General features: G+C 37.3%; 3 protein-coding genes across 3 annotated transcripts; 2 read left to right on the top strand and 1 right to left on the bottom strand.

The window, feature by feature from the left end:
- Positions 1-108: 108 nt before the first annotated feature.
- LOC149499836 (uncharacterized) lies at positions 109-3,466 on the top strand. The gene is made up of 2 exons (XM_089738554.1): positions 109-3,288; positions 3,374-3,466. Exons 1-2 carry the CDS (start codon positions 109-111, stop codon positions 3,464-3,466), a joined length of 3,273 nt encoding a protein of 1,090 aa, XP_089594680.1.
- Positions 3,467-5,594: 2,128 nt separating this feature from the next.
- Positions 5,595-16,050, bottom strand: LOC114245810 (uncharacterized). Its single transcript, XM_028178098.2, has 10 exons — positions 14,751-16,050; positions 14,467-14,574; positions 14,222-14,355; positions 13,142-13,631; positions 12,370-12,537; positions 11,369-11,515; positions 10,433-10,591; positions 9,552-9,714; positions 6,573-6,712; positions 5,595-5,789 (listed from the first exon to the last, which is right to left on the bottom strand). The coding sequence occupies exons 1-10, from the start codon at positions 15,856-15,858 to the stop codon at positions 5,650-5,652; spliced, it is 2,757 nt and encodes a 918-aa protein (XP_028033899.2). The 5' UTR covers positions 15,859-16,050; the 3' UTR covers positions 5,595-5,649.
- A 472-nt stretch (positions 16,051-16,522) lies between these two features.
- On the top strand, positions 16,523-20,727 carry LOC114245734 (RDS/peripherin-like protein xRDS35). Its single transcript, XM_028177997.2, has 6 exons — positions 16,523-16,735; positions 17,373-17,529; positions 18,621-18,795; positions 18,912-19,032; positions 19,422-19,529; positions 20,318-20,727. Exons 1-6 carry the CDS (start codon positions 16,526-16,528, stop codon positions 20,591-20,593), a joined length of 1,047 nt encoding a protein of 348 aa, XP_028033798.2. The 5' UTR covers positions 16,523-16,525; the 3' UTR covers positions 20,594-20,727.
- The last annotated feature ends 687 nt before the right edge of the window (positions 20,728-21,414 follow it).

Raw genomic sequence — 21,414 nt, 5'->3', positions numbered from 1 at the left:
AGCCGGATAGAGGACACATTTCATGGTCCATTCGAGCCGGATAGAGGACACATTTCATTATTCTCTCGAGCCGGGTAGAGGATACGTTTTGAAAAGGAAACTGGAACAATGCCGATAACGCGGTCAACAGGAAGAGGACGGATCGAAACAAAACAGTCGCCGCCCTCAGAAACCACAGCTACAGCACAGAGCATGTGGACAGAAACAACCGCGAATACCGTCATGAGTCTGGTAGCCCCCACAACAGAATCATCGTGCGCAACAGCCAACACGGAAGCCACGACGAAACTCGCAGAGAAACCTGGGAACTCAAAAACAGAGGCCGTCAAACAGTATATAGTCAAACAGAATGACGTGCCAACAAAACAGCGCGCCGGTACAGTCAAAACTGACCGGTCGCGAAACAGAAAAGAACAGAAGATAGCCAAAGCTAGAGAAGAGCTCGCCCGCCTACAAGTGGAATTGGCAGCCGCCCGACTGGCCACGCTCGAAGCTGGATCTGATGACGAAAACAGCGAATCAGAATACAGTAAGTCAGAACTCGATGAAAGAGTGGGCACGTGGCTGGAAACCCAACCCACAAAAACAGAAAATGACGACCAGCATAATGAAAAACCGGCGGGAACCTGCGACAAACAAGACTTCTCAGATCTAACCGCAGCAATAACACTCGCCGTCAAAGCCGCCCGCGAACCAAGATACACAGAGTTGCCATTCTTCAACGGCAATCACCAAGACTGGCTATCCTTTCGCGCAGCCTATCACGAGACAATGAACTCCTTTACAAAAACAGAAAATATAAACAGACTCAGAAGGAACCTGAAAGGAAGGGCAAAGGAAGCCGTTGACGGATTACTTATAACAAATGCTGATCCGTCCGACGTCATAAGAAGTCTAGAAGCGCGATTCGGAAGACCGGAAACGATAGCCATAACGGAGTTAGACACGCTACGAGCTCTGCCAAGACTAACAGAAACACCAAGAGACATTTGTATATTCTCCAGTAAGGTGACCAACGCCGTAGCTACGCTTCGTGCATTAAATTGCACACATTACTTACATAATCCGGAAACTACCAAAACAATGTTAGAAAAACTCACACCAACACTACGTTACCGATACTACGACTTCACCGCGGTACAACCGAAGGAGGATCCGGATCTAATTAAATTTGAAAAATTCATGAAAAGAGAAGCCGAACTGTGCATCCCTTATGCACAGCCTGAACAGGCGGGGCACTACTCGCAGCCCGCACAACATAACAGACGCGCACAGAGCGTTCACTTAGTCAGTGAGAAGCCATCACGAGCTAAATGTCCGGTATGTAGCAACACTGAACACACCACAACAGACTGCTACATATTCAAGAAGGCAGACTCAAACACAAGATGGGACATCGCTAAGAATAAACACCTGTGTTTCCGATGTCTCAAGTATAGAAATAAACCCCACCACTGTAAACCGAAGACGTGTGGCATTAATGATTGCAAATATACTCACAACAAGATGCTACACTTCGACAGAAAAATTGAAAAAACAGACAACAGTGACAAGGAAACAACAGAGAACATTAATTCCGCTTGGACCGGAAAACAGAAACAGTCCTATTTGAAAATAATCCCAGTCCAAGTACAAGGACCGATAGGCACGGTTGATACGTACGCGCTGCTTGACGATGGATCAACGGTGACACTCATAGACGAAATCATTTGCAAGAAGACTGGAATAACAGGACCAATCGATCCGTTACACATACAGGCGATTAACAACATAAAATCAATGGAAACAAGGTCAAGAAGAGTCAACCTCACGCTCAGAGGCCTCAACAGTCGAAAAGAAATAATACAAGCGAGAACAGTTAACGACCTACAAGTAACAGCACAAAAAATACCAAAGGAACAGATAGATGAGTATTCGCACCTACGAGATATCAGTGACATCATCACGTACGAGAACGCGAAACCTGGAATCCTGATTGGCCAAGACAACTGGCACATGTTACTAGCTTCGAAAGTTAGACGAGGCAACAGGAATCAGCCAATAGCGTCACTGACACCTCTAGGCTGGGTATTGCATGGAGGTCGCACTCGTACCCTAGGCCACCATATAAACTACATAAATCATGCTAGCGAAACCCAGGAAGATGATAAAATAGAAAATCTGGTAAAACAGTATTTCGCTAGGGATGCGCTATGCATCACACCAAGAAGACCAAAAACAGACACAGAGGAACAGGCGCTTCGCATCCTCAACAGCAATACAGTCCACACAACAGATGGAAGATACGAAACTGCTCTGCTCTGGAAAACAGATAATGTCAGTCTACCAGACAACTACAATAACTCGTTAAAGCGACTGATAAATATAGAAAACAAACTCGATCGTAATCCGGAACTGAAACAGAAATACACAGAACAGATGGAAGCACTCGTCGCGAAAGGCTACGCCGAGCCCGCTCCAAAAACAAAAACCGAGAACAAAACGTGGTATCTACCTCACTTCGCCGTCGTGAACCCCCTGAAGCCGGAAAAACTCCGAGTCGTCCACGACGCCGCCGCCAGAACAAGAGGGGTAGCTTTAAATGATATGCTGCTTAAGGGACCGGACCTACTCCAATCACTACCAGGAGTGATAATGCGATTTAGACAGCATAATATAGCAGTAACAGCAGACATCAAGGAGATGTTCATGCAAGTGAAATTGAGACATGAAGACAGAGACGCGCTCCGTTATCTCTGGCGCAAAGATCAGCGTGATGACAAGCCCCCAGAAGAAAACAGAATGACCTCGTTGATCTTCGGGGCGTCAAGTTCTCCTTCCACAGCAATATATGTAAAGAACTTGACCGCCCAGAAACAAGAAGCCACGTACCCGGAGGTGGCAGTCGCAATACAGAACAGACACTACGTAGATGACTACTTGGATAACTTCAAAACTTTAAAAGATGCAGTGCACATAACAACAGACTTTCGTCGAAAACACGAAAGAAAGCCGACCTCGAAGACCTTCTGGACCGACAGTGAGATAGTGTTAAGATGGACAAGAACGGGATCACGCTCGTACAAACCATACGTCGCCCAACGCCTCACAGCTATAGAACACAGTTCAACAATAAACGGGAGGCGATGGTTACCCACGAAGCACAACGTAGCCGACGACGTGACCCGAGACGTCCCAATGTCGTACCAAAATGAACATAGATGGTTCAGAGGGACAGAATTCCTACGCCAACGAGAGGACTCCTGGCCGACGGAATCGGCGTCAGAAACAACAAAACCAATGGATAAAGTAAATATAGCAGCTGCAGCACCGGCGGGAGCTTCATGGCCGAGGCGTCGCCATGAAAAGTGGAAATGCCTGCCACGAAACACAGGCATGCGAGGGAGAAGTGATAGCAACATATCCAGGTCCCGACAACGAGGGGCGCACCGTAGACATCAAAACCAAGTTCTACGGAGACCAGTAAAAAAACTACAGATCCTGCCTGCCCATCGAAGAAGACCATCCTGCACCGAGAATAATGCGACGGACTCGCACGGCGGGAGTAATGTGCAGGACGAAATAGGATTTTATCAAACAAATAGAAATAATATAGTTAATAAGTAATTATGTAACAAAAATGTATAATCTTAAATTATTTAATATGCAATATGTTAGTGTATCAGATCAGAGAATGTGAATAGACCAATAGGAACAATTCGTGGAGCGCTTTCACTACGGTAACATACAGATCAAGGGACCCTCCAAAAGTGGCGCGTCGATAGCGCGTCGCGAGATGGGGTACTGAAATAAATATAAAAGGATGGCCATTTATAGGCAAAAACAGTTCCCAGTGAATCTTCGACAAAGAACCATCAGCAAGATAGAAACAGTTCTCAGCAGATCATCAAGACAGAAACAGTTCTCAGAAGCTCTCCGACAAAGAAACATCAGCAAGACAGAAACAGTTACCAGCAGTTCTCCAATAGTACAGTTATCAGAAAACCACCAGTGAATCAGCTACCAGTGAACCAGACAGTTACCTGTGAAACCTCGCTACAGAAGCCGAAACCCATCGAAAGAAACAGCCGTCTTCTACCAGCGCACAAACAGACAGCAGAAAACATTATTACACGACTCTGAAACAGCCATACAGACCGGGTCGTGTACATAAATGCAGCACACAACTTGAGACATAGGTCCTAAGGTCTCAACGTAACGTATAGTTACAACGGCTGCCCCACCCTTCAAACAGAAACGCATTACTGCTTCACGGCAGAAATAGGCAGGGCGGTGGTACCTACTCGTGCGGACTCACAAGAGGTTCTACCACCAGTAAAAGTATTTGTGAGTATTACCGTAATTTAAAATCACAATTATAAAATTAGATAATAAGTATTAAAGAAAAATTTAGAAAAGTGTCACGGAGTGCGTGATTGAACTCCTCCGAAACGGCTCGACCGATTTTCGTGAATCTTAGCGTGCATATCAGCCAGGGTTGAAAATCAAACAAAATCTAATTTTCATCCCGCTAAATCCACCCCTAAATTTATTTTTTATTTTTTAGACAACATTTTTGTTTTTATTTTTTTATGATACAGCATACAAAAATACGTACAACCCTAAATTTTCACCCCTCTACGATCAACCCTTATTTTTTATTTGTTAATGAAAAACTTTAATATTTTTTGCAAGAATTTTGTTTTTATTTTGTCATGACTTATAATGAAAAAATTCATATTACTCTGAAATTTTCACCCCTCTACGATCAACCCCTATTTTTTATTTGTTAATTATAAACTTTAATTTTTTTGGCAAGATTTTCATTTTTATTTTTGTTTTGTCATGAATTAAAATAAAAAATCTGATGTTACTCTCAATTTTTCATCCCTCTATGATCAACCCCTATTTTTTATTTGTTAATTATAAACTTTCATTTTTTTGGCAAGATTTTATTTTTATTTTGTCATGACTTAAAATAAAAAAAATCATATTACTCTCAATTTTCACTCTTATACGATCAAACCCTATTTTTCCATCCGTAGTAGGGATGAGAACGAAGCCGGTCTCCTGTCTTACTTACTCACTATACATCATAGATTATACACTATTAGTGTATTTGAGAGCTACCTATACAATACTATACATTTTTCAGCCATGTTTTTTTGGTTTTATTTGTGTATCAATAGTATGTTCAGTAGGTCTGAGAATCGGCTACTATCTATTTTTCATACCCCTAAGTGATATAAGGGTTGTCCACCCCAAGCATTTTTTTTATTTTTTTATTTTTAGGATAATTTTTTTTTGTTATAATGAGGTTGAAAGGTTTTTTTTTCTACACAAGAATTTCCCTAGAAATCTTATTTAAGGCACCACAACGTTTGGCGGGTCAGCTTAAATCTAATATCTTGTTTGCCGTAAAAGGAGGATGGGTATTGTTTCGAGCTGCGTGTCCTTTGATTTGTGCCCATATTGCTTGCATCGTGCTTTGGTCTGGCTTTGGCTCTTAGTCGCCTTCTACGACACCCATGAGCTAAGTTTGGGTTGGGGGTATTCTTAGGCGCCCACCACACGCAATAAAGATAACGCCCAATAAGAGAACAAAAACGCAAAAATAAAACAAAATACATATATTAATAACAAGACCAGTAGACTAGAAAACGGTTTATTTTACATTTGTGATTCCATCGCTTCGTAATGCGACAGTTCGTCGTCTGTGACCGAGGGCCGGAATGATACAACGCCCTCCCATAGTTCAGTTACCCCTATAACGATGGAGTCGGGGCTCAGTTCGCTTTCCTTTAACGTTCCTGAAAATAATTATTATTATACATTATTTATGAATTCATATTATATATTTAGGTATTGTAGGTATTGGCTATATTGTAAAAATCATTTAAGAAGGTAGAACGGTTTTAAATGGTTTAAGTTTTAATTTATTGTACAATTAAACAATGTATAGCGATTCTCTATCTTTAAAAATAGAATATCGCCTAAATACACTAAATCTAACCTTTTCCATCATGACACCTCTACCATAATGAGTCAGATATAAAATTGAAATTTTATGATATTAATGTAACCTATTCTTTTGATTCGAGTTTCTGATACTCTTTTAACATAAAATACTGTTAGTGTCATTTAATAAGTCTTAGTTTTGGTCATGATTTATGGTGGAATATCGTCTTTTCGCATTAAAAGTGTACCATTTCCATAAATATTCGAAATTGAGTTGATATGCGGAATCATTTGGTATTTTTCTAATAAATACTGTTAAAAGAGCGTAGTTTAGTTTTTTTTTAGTATACCTATGTTTTGACTACTATTAATAAAATTAATACATAATTTTATCTTACTTTAAAAGACAGATAATGTACAAAAAAAACAAAATAATGTTGCAAATATGATTATTAATATGAAAAATATCACATGCTAAACCTTTAATACACTCCTGTAAAATTAGTAAGTTTTGAGATTATTCAGTTTTAATGTGAGAAGACGATATGTGTCATGAGTTTGTCAAAAAAAAATTTCATTAGTTAATTCTTGAATTTCCTTTTGCACAAAAAAAAAAACAATTATTTAGTTCGTACCATTGTGTAGCTTAGCAACGAGTGCTCTCACCGCCGCTGACCGTGCAGTAGAGACAACCTGCAGTAAGTCAGCGCCGGTGCACTTGTCGGGTAGTGCCTCTGCGACGGCTTCCAAATTCACTTCAGGTCTTAGTTTGTACCTGAAAGTAGAGTCTTGTACGTATGTGCATAATAATTTGTGGTTCCTAATGAGTCTTTTGTTAATTAATATTGTATTGCCGGTTATGTCCAATGAAGAGTAGAAGGGACCATCGATATATGAAGTGTTTGTCTTCGAAAAATCGACGTGCTTAGGAACGAAAAGTGGCCTATCCCATAAAGTCAATAAACTAATAAATTTTAAAGCAAGGTCTTTACAAACTGTCTTAAAAATTAAAAACGTCAACAGTAGAAAATAAAAAAACTATTCTTGTTAAATATTTTGCGGATGATTTGGCTCTTAATTTTGACTAGTTGATTAACTCGACCATTCGTATCTCGATTGAGATACTGGTGGTAGGATCTCTTGAGGGTCCGCACGGGAAGATTTCTGTCGTGAAGCAGTAATGCGTTTCGGTTTTAAGGGTGGGGTAGCCGTTGTTAATATATTGAGACCTTAGAACTCATATCTCAAGGTGGGTGGCGGCGTTTACGTTGTAGATGTCTATGGGCTCCGGTAACGACTTAACACCAGGTGGGCCTTAAGCTCAATGCAATAAAAAACCCATCAAAAACACGTGTCATCGTTCGGGTTGAATCGCAGCACATTCGTCGCCTGACTTAGGAAGAGTGATGACGTCTCGGAACTGTCATACCGTTTTGTGCTACGCAATCTCATTGCACGACTACCCACTAGCAATGAAGTAGGAAACCTATGGAAATGAAACGTCAACCAAAATTTCGTGCCACTGTGACGTCATCTGGCCACAAAACATGGCGGCTTTAGTGCTGTACAAAAGATTTCAATGTTATCAGGTTTTATCGATAAACGTTCTTGGCTCATTTTATTTTAAATATTGTTGAGTATTATTTATTTGTAGAATTTATACTTTAATGGGAAGTAAGTAGGTATATTATTATGTGCAAATATGATATGATTTAGATGGGTGAAATCTAAGACAAGTTCGTCTTCGAATTTGCCAAGTAAACGATATGATGATTTTTAAAAGTTGCTACACTGATTTTATAAAGTTGTCGTTTGTCGCAAAACACAAAGATATGGCGTAGTTCAAAGCTATCAGCCCATTTCTAGCATGCTAAATGTTATCGTGTTTTGAGTACGTGTTTTTCTTAGACTATTACAATCTATTTTAATTGTTTTGCTGACTCTAAAGTCCGTAACATACTACCGCAGCGCACCCCAAGGAAGATGCGCCGCACCATTTGAATCACTTTCGCTTGAGAGTGATTCAAATTTTAAACTTATCAAGGGACCGCGTGAAAAAAAAAACACCTACAGAACATTTATTCATTAATTACAAACGTCATTCCTTGTGACTTCCTCTCTAAAATCACTTAATTATTAAATATTTAACAAATTTACAATAGTGTTTTACTCACTGCGGAATAAAACTATTTTATTTAAATAGTTCCGAAGAGATTTTGTCGCTAGCCTTTTTCCTGAAATATCTAAACAGAATGTCTAAATATGTTTTGATGACATATTTTAAAGTGGTATTTATGATTAGTGTCATGATCAATAGATTCCGACCGAAAAATGGATTTTTCGGATGAGGGCTCCATAATGAATTTAAATTTTTTTTTTTTATTTTTATTTTTTATTGCTTAGATGGTTGGACGAGCTCACAGCCCACCTAAGGAGTAAAGTGGTTACTGGAGCCCATAGACATCTACAACGTAAATGCGCCACCCGTCTTGAGATATAAGTTCTAAGATCTCAGTATAGTTACAACGGCTGTCCCGCCCTTCAAACCGAAACGCATTACTGCTTCACGGCAGAAATAGGCAGGGTGGTGGTACCTACCCGCGCGGACACACAAGAGGTCCTACCACCAGTTGTAAAATAAATACATATAGATAATAGTTTTAGGGCATCGACTTTCTTGAGATCCTATAAAATACGTTTTAATTATTATTTTTGTATGTTTTAAGCATGATAAATTATGAAATTTTATATAATCAATCATATTAAATCGATATCAAAGTCAATAAATAATGTACAACCCAAAACAGACGGCCGAACTGACGTGACAATGACATTTGGCGCGCTAAACATGGCGGATTTTCGGCCTCATTAGACGGAGACGGAGATATTTACGTATATTCATGTTTCATTTTATGTACGCACTGAAATACTGTTATATTGTTTTCCTGCGAGTTAAAGTGCTGAGTAGGAACGAGATAGATATATGTTTATGTATGTGCCTTCAAAATGGGTGCTATTTATATAAGCAATTGTACGTATAGAACAATATGTCGTGTCCTTACTATATAGGTCTATGCCCACTAGACGCCCACTATGTCAAAAGATGTCTGCCATTTTGCGACATAGTACATATTAGCAGGCTCGCGTAGACCCTCGCAGCGCTGTGTGTGAAACCCAAGAAGCGCCCTCTATTTCTACGAATCTTCATGTTTCAATGTATTTTTTTTTTATTATTTGTCAATTTTGACTTATTATTTTGATGTAAATTTTGGGAAACTTATATGTTTTGTTATTTACAAAGCATATGTTACACCTATTGTAACTGTTTACATAACGATACTCCACTACAAAGAATATTTTGTTGTGTAAGTGTAAAATAAATAATTTCGGTGGCGACGCCCTTATTGCCTTGGGGCGGCCCTGCATATTAGCAGTCGGTCGAAGCGATCGGGTTTGCGCACATATTATAAGCTCAAAGCGAATGAATGTACGGGGATTTTATTTGATTTGAAAAATAACCATAGTTGGTAGCACAATAGAATTAGTTACAATTTATCTGGGCTCATGGTCATGTGGTGTTTAAGTAAGATTAATTGTTAGCGACTAAATCTCACTTCCTACAAAGCGCTTCGAGCACTGATGTCTTCTCTCGCGTCCCACAGTAGGGCCCCACGTAGACGAGCTTATCCAGTCTGCCGGGCCGCAGAAGAGATTGTTCGAGTAAATCGGGCCGGTTCGTTGCGCCCATTATGAACACGAAACTGGACGTGTCTTCATCTAGAACGGAATTCCAATTATAAATGAGAGCATTAAGTTTTCACAGGAAACTAAGCCGTGAGTACACTAGTGTAAGAGCTTATTTTAGGCCAGCAGGGATAGGTACAACTCTTTCAACATCGGTGACTAAGCAGAATGCATTCCGATACGAACGGCGGGACAGCCATTATACAAATGAGATTGAAATTGAAATGACATCTTCGTCTCAGGTTGGATGGTGATCGGAATGACAACTGAGTGAGCATGTTTAAATCATTGGGTGGATTAAAAAAGGTACTTTCAAACCTTTTTGGTGGCCGTTACTATACTTGAGACCTTAGAACTTGTATCTCAAGGTGGGTGGCGCATTTACGTTGTGGATGTCTATGGGCTCCAGTAACCACTTAACATCAGGTGGGCTGTGAGCTCGTCCACCCATCTAAGCAATAAAAAAAAAAATACTGAAATTTTTATTTTATATTTAGCGCATCACAATGCGACCCCTGTCTCCCCTTGTCTTGGTTGCGTTGGGTCCGCTTTCATTTTTTTTTAAACCATTATTTAAACTGGCGAGATCCCGGTTTATATCTTAGAACAGGTATGTATAAGTAGATTTTTAATAGAGCAATCCTAGGCTTCAGATTGCGCAGAATATTACCAGTGAAGGATTTTAAAACCTTAAAGGGATTTTACAGGTCTGGCGATTTTCATGGGCCAAAAGAAAAGACATGCAGCGTACCTCGCGAGGTATTGACCCCGTCGAGTTCAGCGAGCAGCTGGCTGACGACGCGGTCGCTGGCGCCGGCGGAGTCCCCGGCGGCCCCGCGGCGCGGCGCCAGCGCGTCCAACTCGTCCACGAATATTATGCACGGCGACGATGCACGTGCAGACTCGAAGACTGTTCAAGGAGATAGACAGAGGTTAGGATATAGAGAATACGACTAACGAAAGATCTTCTAACGATCGAGTGATTCTTGCTCGGTAGACCGACGATCCGAATGTTGTTGTTCGGAACTTGTGCATATGCAAGCTTATCTTGAAAATGACGTAAGCGAGATTTAGGCGTCTGTCAACTATCTTGTGCTGCATGATGGGTACCCCCTTCTTTTTTTTTATCTATTCTAGTAACTTCGAGAGGTTATTCTAGATTCACCGAACTATTAGGTGAGCTCACGGGGCTCAAGCCTGATGTTGTTGCTAACACGAACCCTAGCAAGAGCCGTGCTTCGCAGGATCTACCAACGGATCGGAAACGCGACCCACTGAAAAGATTCGGCGAGAAACTCAGTGGGCTGTGTCTGTGAGTTAATTTACTCGTCGAGCCCTTTCTCGCAAGCGACGGGTTCGACGAGAACGAGAACCGGTGCTTGGGGTACCTAAAAGCACCGTTAGTGGATCGGGAGGATCCGAAATGACGTGAGGTATGTTATTGTTCGGAACGTGTATATATGCAAGGATATCTTGAACATGTTGTAAGCGAGATTCAGGCGTCTGTCAAATATCTTGTGCTGTATGATGACTACACCCGTCACAAACGTGCGTCACGAAGCTGGACTTGTTGTATACCTTATACTACCAGTTGTGTACCGTGTACTAGTTTTACCGTGTAATAAAAACCGTCTATAGAAAACGCAAACTATTTACATAGATGAAGTGTACTAAAGAGGTTACAAACCTTTTCTAACATTCTCTTCGGACTGACCGATGTACATATTTAGTAGCTCGGGACCTTTGACACTGAGAAAGCTCACATTCAACTCCGTGCTTACTGCTTTAGCTACTAACGTTTTCCCACAACCTGGAGGCCCGTACAACAGTATGCCTATAAAGAGATACGTATCCATCGCTAGTATCAAATTTCTAAATAAGCTGGGAGGGAAATCTTACAAAAACATTTTAAATTACTGAAGATAACCAAAACGTCATATTTATTATTATACGTATTTATACTTAGCGTAAAAGTTAACTCAAATTTGTATGGAGTTGGAACGTTCGCCTATGTTCGCCGCTAGGCCGTTTCTGTTCTGTTTCTGTTCCAACTCCATACAAATTTGAGTTAACTTTTACGCCATCGAGAACGTTACAAAACTCCCACTAAGCACACAGGGTGCACTATCGAAACACGTGACGTTATCCGGGACGCCCCATGCAAATTTAGTTAAGTACTTGCACTCATTTTTTTTTAAATTAATACTTCACAAATCATTGTCGTCATAAAAAATATTTACTTTCATTACGTGTGACGTCATTTAGGGTCTTAAATCGAACACGAATGCACAGATATCACTTTACATCGGTATATCATGGGTTGTGTTAGGTAGATCGTTGAGTCTCACATACCCCGCGCGCCCCCTAGGCGCGGGGACCTCGTAGGTGGTTAGGCCCTCGGCCCGGAAAAAAAAAAAAAAAAGGTGTGCAGAAGTTGTTCCTGACAAAATGTCAGAATCATTAGATTTAGTTTTCTTCTTTCGTGTTATAAGATTAAGGATTTCATTGAGATTGCTCATAATAGCTTTTGAAATATATATAATGTATTATTTTATTTACATCAATATATTTATTAATTATTTCTGTATCCTAATAAATAAATCTAATGTTTTCTGCATAATCCTTTCCCCGAGGTACCAATGTGAGGTTTGCCGATTACATAAAAGTAACGACGATCCTAAGCATTACCTGATCTTTTGAGGCTTGCGTTTTTGAACAAGTGTGGGTATTTAATAGGAAGCTGTATTGTCTTAAGTAATTCCTTTTTTAGTTTCTCCAAACCTCCGATATCATCCCAGTACACTTTGGGTATTTTCGGCGCGTCCAAATGTTGACTATGTAGCTTTCTTATTGATTCTGATATCCAAAAATATTTATTAGTTAAGTAAGTCTATTAGTCTAAGTTAAGTATTATCTAAATGTTTTTCAAACAAAAAATGACAATACGAAATCTTATTCATTTTACTCATTTCTTACATTCGTAAAATTATTAAAATATTAGGATTGGCACTTCATGCAAATATCCGATGGATCAAGGGTTGGTATGTTCTGAATTAGTCAATTGTTAGTGAGGTTTGTGCTTCTAAAATCGCATTAAAATGTTTTCACAAGTAAGTTTTTTTTTCATTGGCCTTGTAGGCGGACTAGCATACGGTCCACCTTATGGTGAATTGTTACCGTCGCCCATGGACCTCAGCAATGCCAGGGGCAGAGCCAAGGCGCTGTTAACCGGTACTCTCCACAGGCTTCGTTTGAAAAAGGACATGTCATAGTGCTCGGGAAATACCATGGAGGGGAGCTCATTCCAAAGCTTAACGATTAGTAACATTAACATATAACACGAAACATCTTGTATTGTTTTGTAGTGTGTAAGTTATTAGTAAGTCAGTCTGAAATATAGCATTGTGCAACTAAAACTTGCATTTTATTAAATCCCATGAACCCACACTCCACAGCTTACCTAAAGCAGAGTTAAAATCTTCTTCCTTTATTAACCGCAAGTCAGGATCGGGCGGTAGTTGATTATAATTATTGTGCTGCCTCAAATACGACTCTCTAGTCGCGAAGTGCACTAATGTGTCCAAATCGCCATACAAAAACGTTTCAGTCTTCGCGGCCACCCTTTGTAAAACATTCTGACTATTTACATTCACTGGTGTTTGTTTTACTAATAACTCATTTGCTTTCACATGCTCTGCACCATCTATATTTAGTCTCATTACGTTAGAAAACCAGTCTAGCATCTCATATCTCTGTCTAAGATTCAATTTCGGTATGTGAAACTTTTCTAGAAACAGCCTACTTATGTTCGGTTTAAATTCTATGTCTTTCGTCACAGCAATGAATATGATAGGGTGCTTTGTGTAGTTCTGATATAAATCAGTGATTGTGTTCATAAAGTATTCAATCACTCTACAGTCCTCATTGTTTTCTGCATCTATTGCAAATACCTAGAAATTACAATACATATTAACACTTTAGTAATAGTTCAACATTGTATCCATTACCTGATTATTTTAGGAAGTTAATCAGCCTTTTTATAGAATATTCTACAAAATGCGTATTCTTAAAAAGTTTTGACATACATTGAAATATAGAATTTTACTTAAGAATACTTAACACTTAAAATAGGCTCGTTAAGACTAATTGTTAAGTGAAAATTTTTCAAACATCTTTTTACATTATTTCAATATTTACTAGATATTACAGTTTTCCATCAAGGTCTTACGTCTAGCGAACAATGTTAGCTTTCTTGCAACTGCAGAAGTTGAATAATCAATCTATTGTGTTTGACCACACAAAATAGGTAAGACTGTAAACAAATTAATGACTAGATTATTTAGTATAAGTAAGTTTAGCATGGGCTACAAAATTGACTTAAAATATTGTTCACAGTTTTGTAATAGTTTATATGTATAGTTAAGTTTATTATGTTTATTATAGTTAAGTTATATATGTTAAGTTTATGTAAAGCTATTTTATTGTAATATAGTATTGTAATATAGTACCTCATAATTAAAAATGTATTATAATTGCGTACCTCAAAATTATCTAGTAACACAATGACAGGTGCTGCAGCCTTTGCCTTTTGTATAGTTGCATTAATTTTACTTTCAGTCTGTTTAGCTGTTGAGCTTTGTAATGCATTGCAATCAATAGAGAGGCAATTAATTCCTGAAATTTTGACAATTTTATTTTCTATTACATTTAAAATAGTGTACAAAATGTAACACAGAACACATCACTTTAGTCTTGTAGCTTCCAGTATTGTATTCAAACACAAACCATTATATTTTGCTAATGTTTTTACAACTAAGTGTCTTCCAGACCCCAAACAGCCAGTTAAGGCTAGCATTGGTATAATCGGACTTGATAAAAACAATGAGAGGTCACCTGAAAAGAAATAGAAACTGTCACAATTAACCTTTTTCTTTCTAAGGTAGAACCATAAAGCACATAAAAATAAATTATTTTTAACATTATTCTTTAAACAAGTACTATACATTTTTAATTGATAGCAAGATATTAGTTAGGTTTATAAGTTGGGTAATAGTATTAAAATTACTTACTTATATCTTCATTTAAAAATGGTGAAATGGTTTCTTGAATTTTATTAAAAATATGCTTTAAGCCAGTTGGGCAGAGTTCTAGCATGTGTAAATTATCATCAAATCCTTGTGGCTTGAAATATTTATCTTGTGGCTTTGTTGCATGAATATTCTCTCCTAAAGTTAGTTGGGTCACACGTCTGACAATAAAATATGGTTTAATTACTTTGTTATTACTGGTTGTGGGGTTTCCATCTATTTCTAAATCACTTGTTAGCTTTGTACATTTAAAATAAAGTTTTCCAGTAGACTCTACCAGATCTAAATATTTACAATGATATTTAGTTGTCATTGTTGGTGTTAGTTCAATGCTAAACACATCATTAATACTGACCAGTCTTGGAATTTCAAAATGGTTAGTTAGAACCTCCTTGGTGAAATCATTATCTAAATCATAATCATTCAAAAGTAAGCTAACTTCAGCAGTAATGGCAATTTTTGGTGAGCATAATAATGAAGGTACAGAGTGAAAAGTTATTTCAATATCATTAAAATCATTCAATCCAAAACATGAGGACATGTTGTGTAATTCATTTTCTGTCACAAAACCAATGTCAGGTTTGAGCAATTTAGATCCAACAACAGGGACTATTCTAATGTTCTCAATATCATCTGCTGTTCTATCGGCCCATAGCTTTTTGTGTATTTCAGAAGTCATAAAAGCAAATTTATGTAAATGTTCTTTGGTGTTGTGCTGTTTTTTCCGTTTGTGCTTGTTTTTGTAGTTTGTGCTCAATTTTAAAGAAAGCCAAAGAACACCTCTGTCTACGTAAAACAAGTTCTCACTAGCCAACTGTATATACTGTTCTTTAGAGATAACAATGCATTTGTTTAAAACGACAGCTGGATTATTATCCAAATTATTTTTCACAAGTGATTGCACGATGTGCGCTGGTACGCTTTTAATAGTGAAGTGATCCATTATTTTAGCTCCACGTAATCTTCTTTCATACCAAATTCTATGTTTTATTGTTAGGAATACGAGGAATGTGTAAAAATTGAACTTTGGATACACTATTTTCAAACAGAACCTCAGCACCCATAGTTTGAATTGTAGTTTATTTATCATATTACGAATAAATTAATCTTTAAATGAACAAACAAAAAAAATTATGACAACTACAAATTTGAATTGATTACAATGTTGTGATACACATTTTTTCGTTTAATTATCAAAATATTTTAACACAATGGAATTCTTCATATCAGTACGGTAGGTATTGTTGTGAACTGTGAACTTGTAGTTTATCACCTGTCAAATGTCAAAATATTAGGTTTTCGTTTTCGAACTTGAAATGCACAAGAATTTAATCATACATTTTATTTTGAATAAGTTTCGTCAAGTTTTAACATTCGATGAAGTTTTTTAATAATTTGGAATGTTGAAATGCTACTTCCTACTTAAGGAAGTAGACATTTTATTTGTCGATGGAAGATTTAGTGTTTAATATTAAAAAGCAAACAAAAGAAGTGGCAAAGGAAAATAAACAATTTGAAACTTAATAAAAATGGGACTAAACTTAATTGAACAATACTCTTGGTTTGCTTTAATTTAGTTATAAATTCACAGATCTCTGCGAACAGTTTATGGACTTCATTCATTCGCTTTGTCAATATAACTGTCAAGGGCTTGGAGACCATAAAATAGTCTTAAAAGATTTTAATCAAGTCATAATAACATTAATCAAAAAGACGAACATTACGCTAGAAGTAAATTTTTATAATTCACATCGAAAATGTATTTAACATGGTCATCATTTAATAATCTAAGATTGTTCCTCATGGCTTGTATGCCTATAGTAATATTTTACCTAATTTGGCTTGTCAATACTTCAGAAAGCATTAGAAGCGAAGAAGGTACTTTATTAGACCTTATTTGTTGGCCAGATGGTAATGCCATTCCAGTTATTATAGGATGTGGATCTATAATGGCTGTCGTTATAGAGGTATAGTAATTAAGGATGTCAAAATTTACTACTATAATTTTGGTCTGAAATTTCTGCACAGAAAACACAAGAATCTTTTGACATTAAAACTAGTGTGATGAATGAAGTTAGAGCTTTTACATTTAGAGGTTAGAGCAGCAGGAGGGTACCAATTTTTCTAATGAAATATGTACTTAATTAACAAATAGTTACGACTGATTTCCAAGGTGAAGGAATAGCATCGTGAAATAAAAATCAAACCCGCAAAATTATAATTTGCGTAATTAGTTGTGGTAAGACGTCTTGCGAGTCTGCACGGGTAGGTACGACCGCCCCGCCTATTTCTGCTGTGAAGCAGTAATGCGTTCCGGTTTGAAAGGCGGGACAGGCGTTGTACTGTTACAACCCAGACCTTAGAACTCATATCTCAATTTGGGTGGCGGCATTTACGTTGTAGATGTATGTATCTAAGCAATAAAATAAAAACATTTTTAATAAAGATTCATTTGCATAATGATTCTTCATTTCCTTATAAAACTATACTATTTATCGAAAAATAAAACTATTTCGTTCAATAAGATATCCGGCTATCCAAAGTATCATATACTAAGCTTAACTTTTTGTATTTCACATTATAACTTAAGCAATCTTGCTGCAGTTGTATGGCTTATATCAGCTGTTCAAAGCTGGACTATCGAAAAAAGAATACAATGTCGTAAACGGATTGTTTTATTATGTTTGGGCGCTTATTATCATGGTTATTTTATTTCTTGCTATCATTTTTTACTCTGGTCTACAATCAACCATAATCAGGGGTAATTAATCAAATTAAAACACCTAAGTAACATGATAGAATTTCTGTTATTCTATTTGATTCACTTTGTATGTATGTATAAAAAAACACGTGTACGAATGCATGTAATGGAATGTTTGAACGTGAGTAACATCCACTTTAAAATGCCGGATTAAATTATAGGTATTATGGCACACTTGTCAAGGACCGATGGAAACACAATTTACCTAATAAGTTTATTTAATTTCATTTTTATTTATTTAAAATAAATTCTTCAAGTTTATTAGTAATAAAATTACGTAAAACAGGCTTTCTTATATTTAAAACTACTTTTACGGTTTAAACTGGTCTTTTTTGATGTTGTTTTATTATTTTACGACCGTCGCGTTGTCGTCTGTGAGACCAAGAAAACCAAAGATTTCGGACCGTCTGGAATAATATAAACCCATTAAAAATACAGGAATAAACCGTAAAAGCTGTTTTATTTATGTTTTTTAGGTAGTCGAACTTTTTATTTTTAATTTATATGGGGTCGTGAACCGTTGTATTTGGAATCAACCTGACTAAAACCCCTGTAGCTCAGCACCCGTGCCCGAATGAGACATGAGACAGCCCTATCGAAGTACGCGTGGCCGAGGCGAGACGCTCCTTTCCTCGCTACCGTACCCCGTCGAGAACGAGTGTGCTTAGTGCGAGTTTTTTAACGTTCTCGATAGCGTAAAAGTTAGCTCATATTTGTATGGAATGGGATCGCTTGCGTACGTTTGCCACTAGGGGCGCTGTTCCAACTGCATACAAAATTGGCTTAACTTTTACGCTATCGAGAACGTTAAGGAACTCGCACTAAGCACACAGGATCGGCTGTAGGCGGGTAACGACTAACCAGACTTCTCAGTTAGCAACCCTGACTTTGTCAAGCTACATCAAATCCTACAGATGGGTCATATAAGGAACATGTTATTAATTATCGTCACAACATCCACTTACACTTTTTTTCCTCTGCAGCTAAGGGAAATCGGACGGGGATTATTTTATTAATTAAATTAGCGTTAGTGTATAAAATCACTACTTATTGTGTAAGTAAATAATAATTTATTTCATAAATAATTACAGCTAATATCAAGGGAGGGATAACGAAAGCAATGTTTAGGTATTCAAGTCATCTACCTTCCAAAGTCGCCATTGATCGACTACAAACTCGCTTCCATTGCTGCGGCCGTGTAAACTATCAGGAATGGTTTTATATCCCTTGGTTTATGAATGAGGAAAACACGGAACGAAATAAAATGTTAGCGAATGTATTTTCATTACAAAATCTAAAATTCAATTAAAAAAATAAGGGCACTCTGTTATAATAATATGTTGTTGCATGATTTTCTTGTGATCGTAATTTTTATATTTCAGCATTAATCATAAATTTATTGCGGATAACGTACCGTATAGTTGTTGTTCGACGGATGAATTGTATCCTTGTATTCATCATGGGGTGATGCAAGAGGGTACCATTTATAAATATAATCCCAAAGTACGTTGGTATTTCTTATTATTGAAATTTTCTTCTTTTAGCGTTTATCTTGAGTTGGCACTGCAAACTTTGATCAGATATTACGGATGCAGTATCCACATATGTGGTAGCTACGCGTTTTATGAGTAATGAAATGCATTGAGTGTGCCTAATGTGAGTTTTTTAACTTCTCAATCGCGTAACCGTTAATTCAAATTTGTATAAAGTTGGAACAGCGCCCCTAGCGGCAAACAAATATCGTGTATTCACTTGAGTCTATTTTGAAAATAATTGAGGTACAAAATTTAGTACCTATCTACTTTTCAGTCTATTTTGAAAATAAAGTACAAAATTTAACCCACATAGTGTGTTGGTAATTGACTTTAACATAATCTGGATCTATTTTCTAGAAACAACTAACTATATGGCAAGCTGGTTGTGAAGAAAAATTAATTAGCGAAATGATGTCAGTGTCCTGGAGATTCAACGCCGTAATGTCACTTATAATTATGGCAATGGTAATTTATGTAGTCGAGATTTATATCTTAACACACTATATTAGTTTAAAGTTGAATTATTTGCTTCGTATTTTTTCGTTTGTAATGGACGTGCTATGCCTATTTCTGCCGTGAAGCAGTAATGCGTTTCGGTTTGAAGGGTGGGGCAGCCGATGTAACTATACTTGAGACGTTAGAACTTATATCTCAAGATGGGTGGCGCATTTACTTTGTAGATGTCTATGGGCTCCAGTAACCACTTAACACCAGGTGGGCTGTGAGCCCGTCCACCCATGTAAGCAATAAAAAAAAAACGTGAAATAGAATTTGTAAGTTTTTGTTAAGTACATAATATATATATTTTTTGGGAAGATTGAGGCTATATGTTAGTAATTCACAGTTGAATGCATCGCTGCAGAAAGAGGAACTGCAGAGAGAGTGCGAGTAATTAGTACGTTTTAGTAAATTATACCTTACCACCAGTAAATTAAGACGGGTAAGATATGTAGCGTGCTCGCATGGTTCGGTATTATCGTCCTGTCTAAATTTGTCAAAAAAATAAAGACGAGACAGCTGTTTTTTCAATGTCGATCAGACAGAAGATCGGGAGTGACTACATTAGTACTAAACTAGTAAATAAATTGTCGGGAATATTGTTATTAAATAAGATCCTCCAAACTTTTTAGGTACTAATAATAATAACAACTTTTCTCTTACATTCTTACCGAATAACTGTTTTCAAAACAATTATTGTATTATATATTGATGGTAAATTGAACTGGATAAATTATTTTTTTACTTTCATTCAGATTTTACAAGTGATAGCGGTTCGTTATCTTCACACTGCGTACAGAAACGGATTGCACGTCGGTAACAAAATCACGTGCCAAGCATACTTACTCCGTTCGACCACTGACACTGAGCTGCCTAAGTTATCGGTCAAAAGAAAGTTGTTTCGTAAGAGGAAGCCTCGGCAAGCGCGTACTCTACAGTGGATCACGTCATATAGCACTACGAGGAAACTGATACAGTCGTCAAAATCTGAGAACAGCTCCGATGAAATGCTGAAGCCTATATGTGAATAATGTGTGTCGTATTTCGAAATATTAACTATACTGAGACCTTAGAAGTTATATATGAAGTTAGGTTTATTTTTTTTAATTTTTAAGACTTAGATCGGTGGACGAGCTCACAGCCCACCTGGTGTTAAGTGGTTACTGGAGCCCATAGACATCTGCAACGTAAATGCGCCACCCACCTTGAGATATAGGTTCTAAGGTCTCAAGTATAGTTATATGTTGGCATAAAAAAAAGCGGCATATGAGTTGTAGATGTTTATGGGCTCCGGTAACCATTTAACACTTGGGCCGTGAGCTCGTCCACCAGCCTAAGCAATAAAAAAAAATTGTGTTAACCGATAATTGTATTCTAATATTTTAACTGAAAAAAAAAACGAACTTTGCTAACCTTGTCCAATTCGTATCAACAATTATTTTCAAGAACGTTCGCTTGTCAATCCCTACAATGCCCTAGTTATAATGGCATGGGTAACGATTTCGAAAAAAAGTGATATAATCGATAAAAGGCTGTTTGGTTAATTTTAATTACATTTATTTCATTACATAAATTTAATTTATCTTTGTAATTAAAGGTCCGTTCTATTTGGTATTAGCATCAACAATTCGATGTTTTTAATTGAACTTCTATTAAGTTTTTTTTTGTTATGGTATTTTCTTTTCAAATTTAAAAAAATCCTTTAAATGGTTCTCTTGTAAAGTTTCAAAAGTGTCGCTTAAACCAAATAGCTTTTCACCCCTCAATATGTACCAGTTGTTTTGGAAATAAATACTAATTATTACATCGCTACATAGTATAAAGCCAAGTCGCTTTCTCTGTCCCTATATCC

This window comes from Bombyx mandarina, chromosome 25 (genome assembly GCF_030267445.1).
Source record: "Bombyx mandarina strain Sakado chromosome 25, ASM3026744v2".
Classification (NCBI taxonomy): domain Eukaryota; kingdom Metazoa; phylum Arthropoda; class Insecta; order Lepidoptera; family Bombycidae; genus Bombyx; species Bombyx mandarina.
The sequence above is the reverse complement of the archived record's forward strand: the minus strand, read 5'-3'. Positions and strand labels throughout refer to the sequence as shown.

Excerpts from the sequence above, each read along its gene's own strand:
- LOC114245734 (XM_028177997.2), top strand. The coding sequence starts at position 16,526 with ATGTATTTAACATGGTCATCATTTAATAATCTAAGATTGTTCCTCATG. Across the intron at positions 18,796-18,911 it reads AACACGGAACGAAATAAAAT|CATTAATCATAAATTTATTG; the intron begins GTTAGCGAATGT and ends TTTATATTTCAG. Across the intron at positions 19,033-19,421 it reads TTTATAAATATAATCCCAAA|AAACAACTAACTATATGGCA; the intron begins GTACGTTGGTAT and ends TCTATTTTCTAG.
- LOC149499836 (XM_089738554.1), top strand. The coding sequence starts at position 109 with ATGCCGATAACGCGGTCAACAGGAAGAGGACGGATCGAAACAAAACAG. Across the intron at positions 3,289-3,373 it reads CAACAAAACCAATGGATAAA|GCATGCGAGGGAGAAGTGAT; the intron begins GTAAATATAGCA and ends CACGAAACACAG.
- LOC114245810 (XM_028178098.2), bottom strand. The coding sequence starts at position 15,858 with ATGATAAATAAACTACAATTCAAACTATGGGTGCTGAGGTTCTGTTTG. Across the intron at positions 11,516-12,369 it reads CGCAAGCCTCAAAAGATCAG|GCATACTGTTGTACGGGCCT; the intron begins GTAATGCTTAGG and ends ATCTCTTTATAG. Across the intron at positions 9,715-10,432 it reads CGGGGTCAATACCTCGCGAG|ATGAAGACACGTCCAGTTTC; the intron begins GTACGCTGCATG and ends ATTCCGTTCTAG.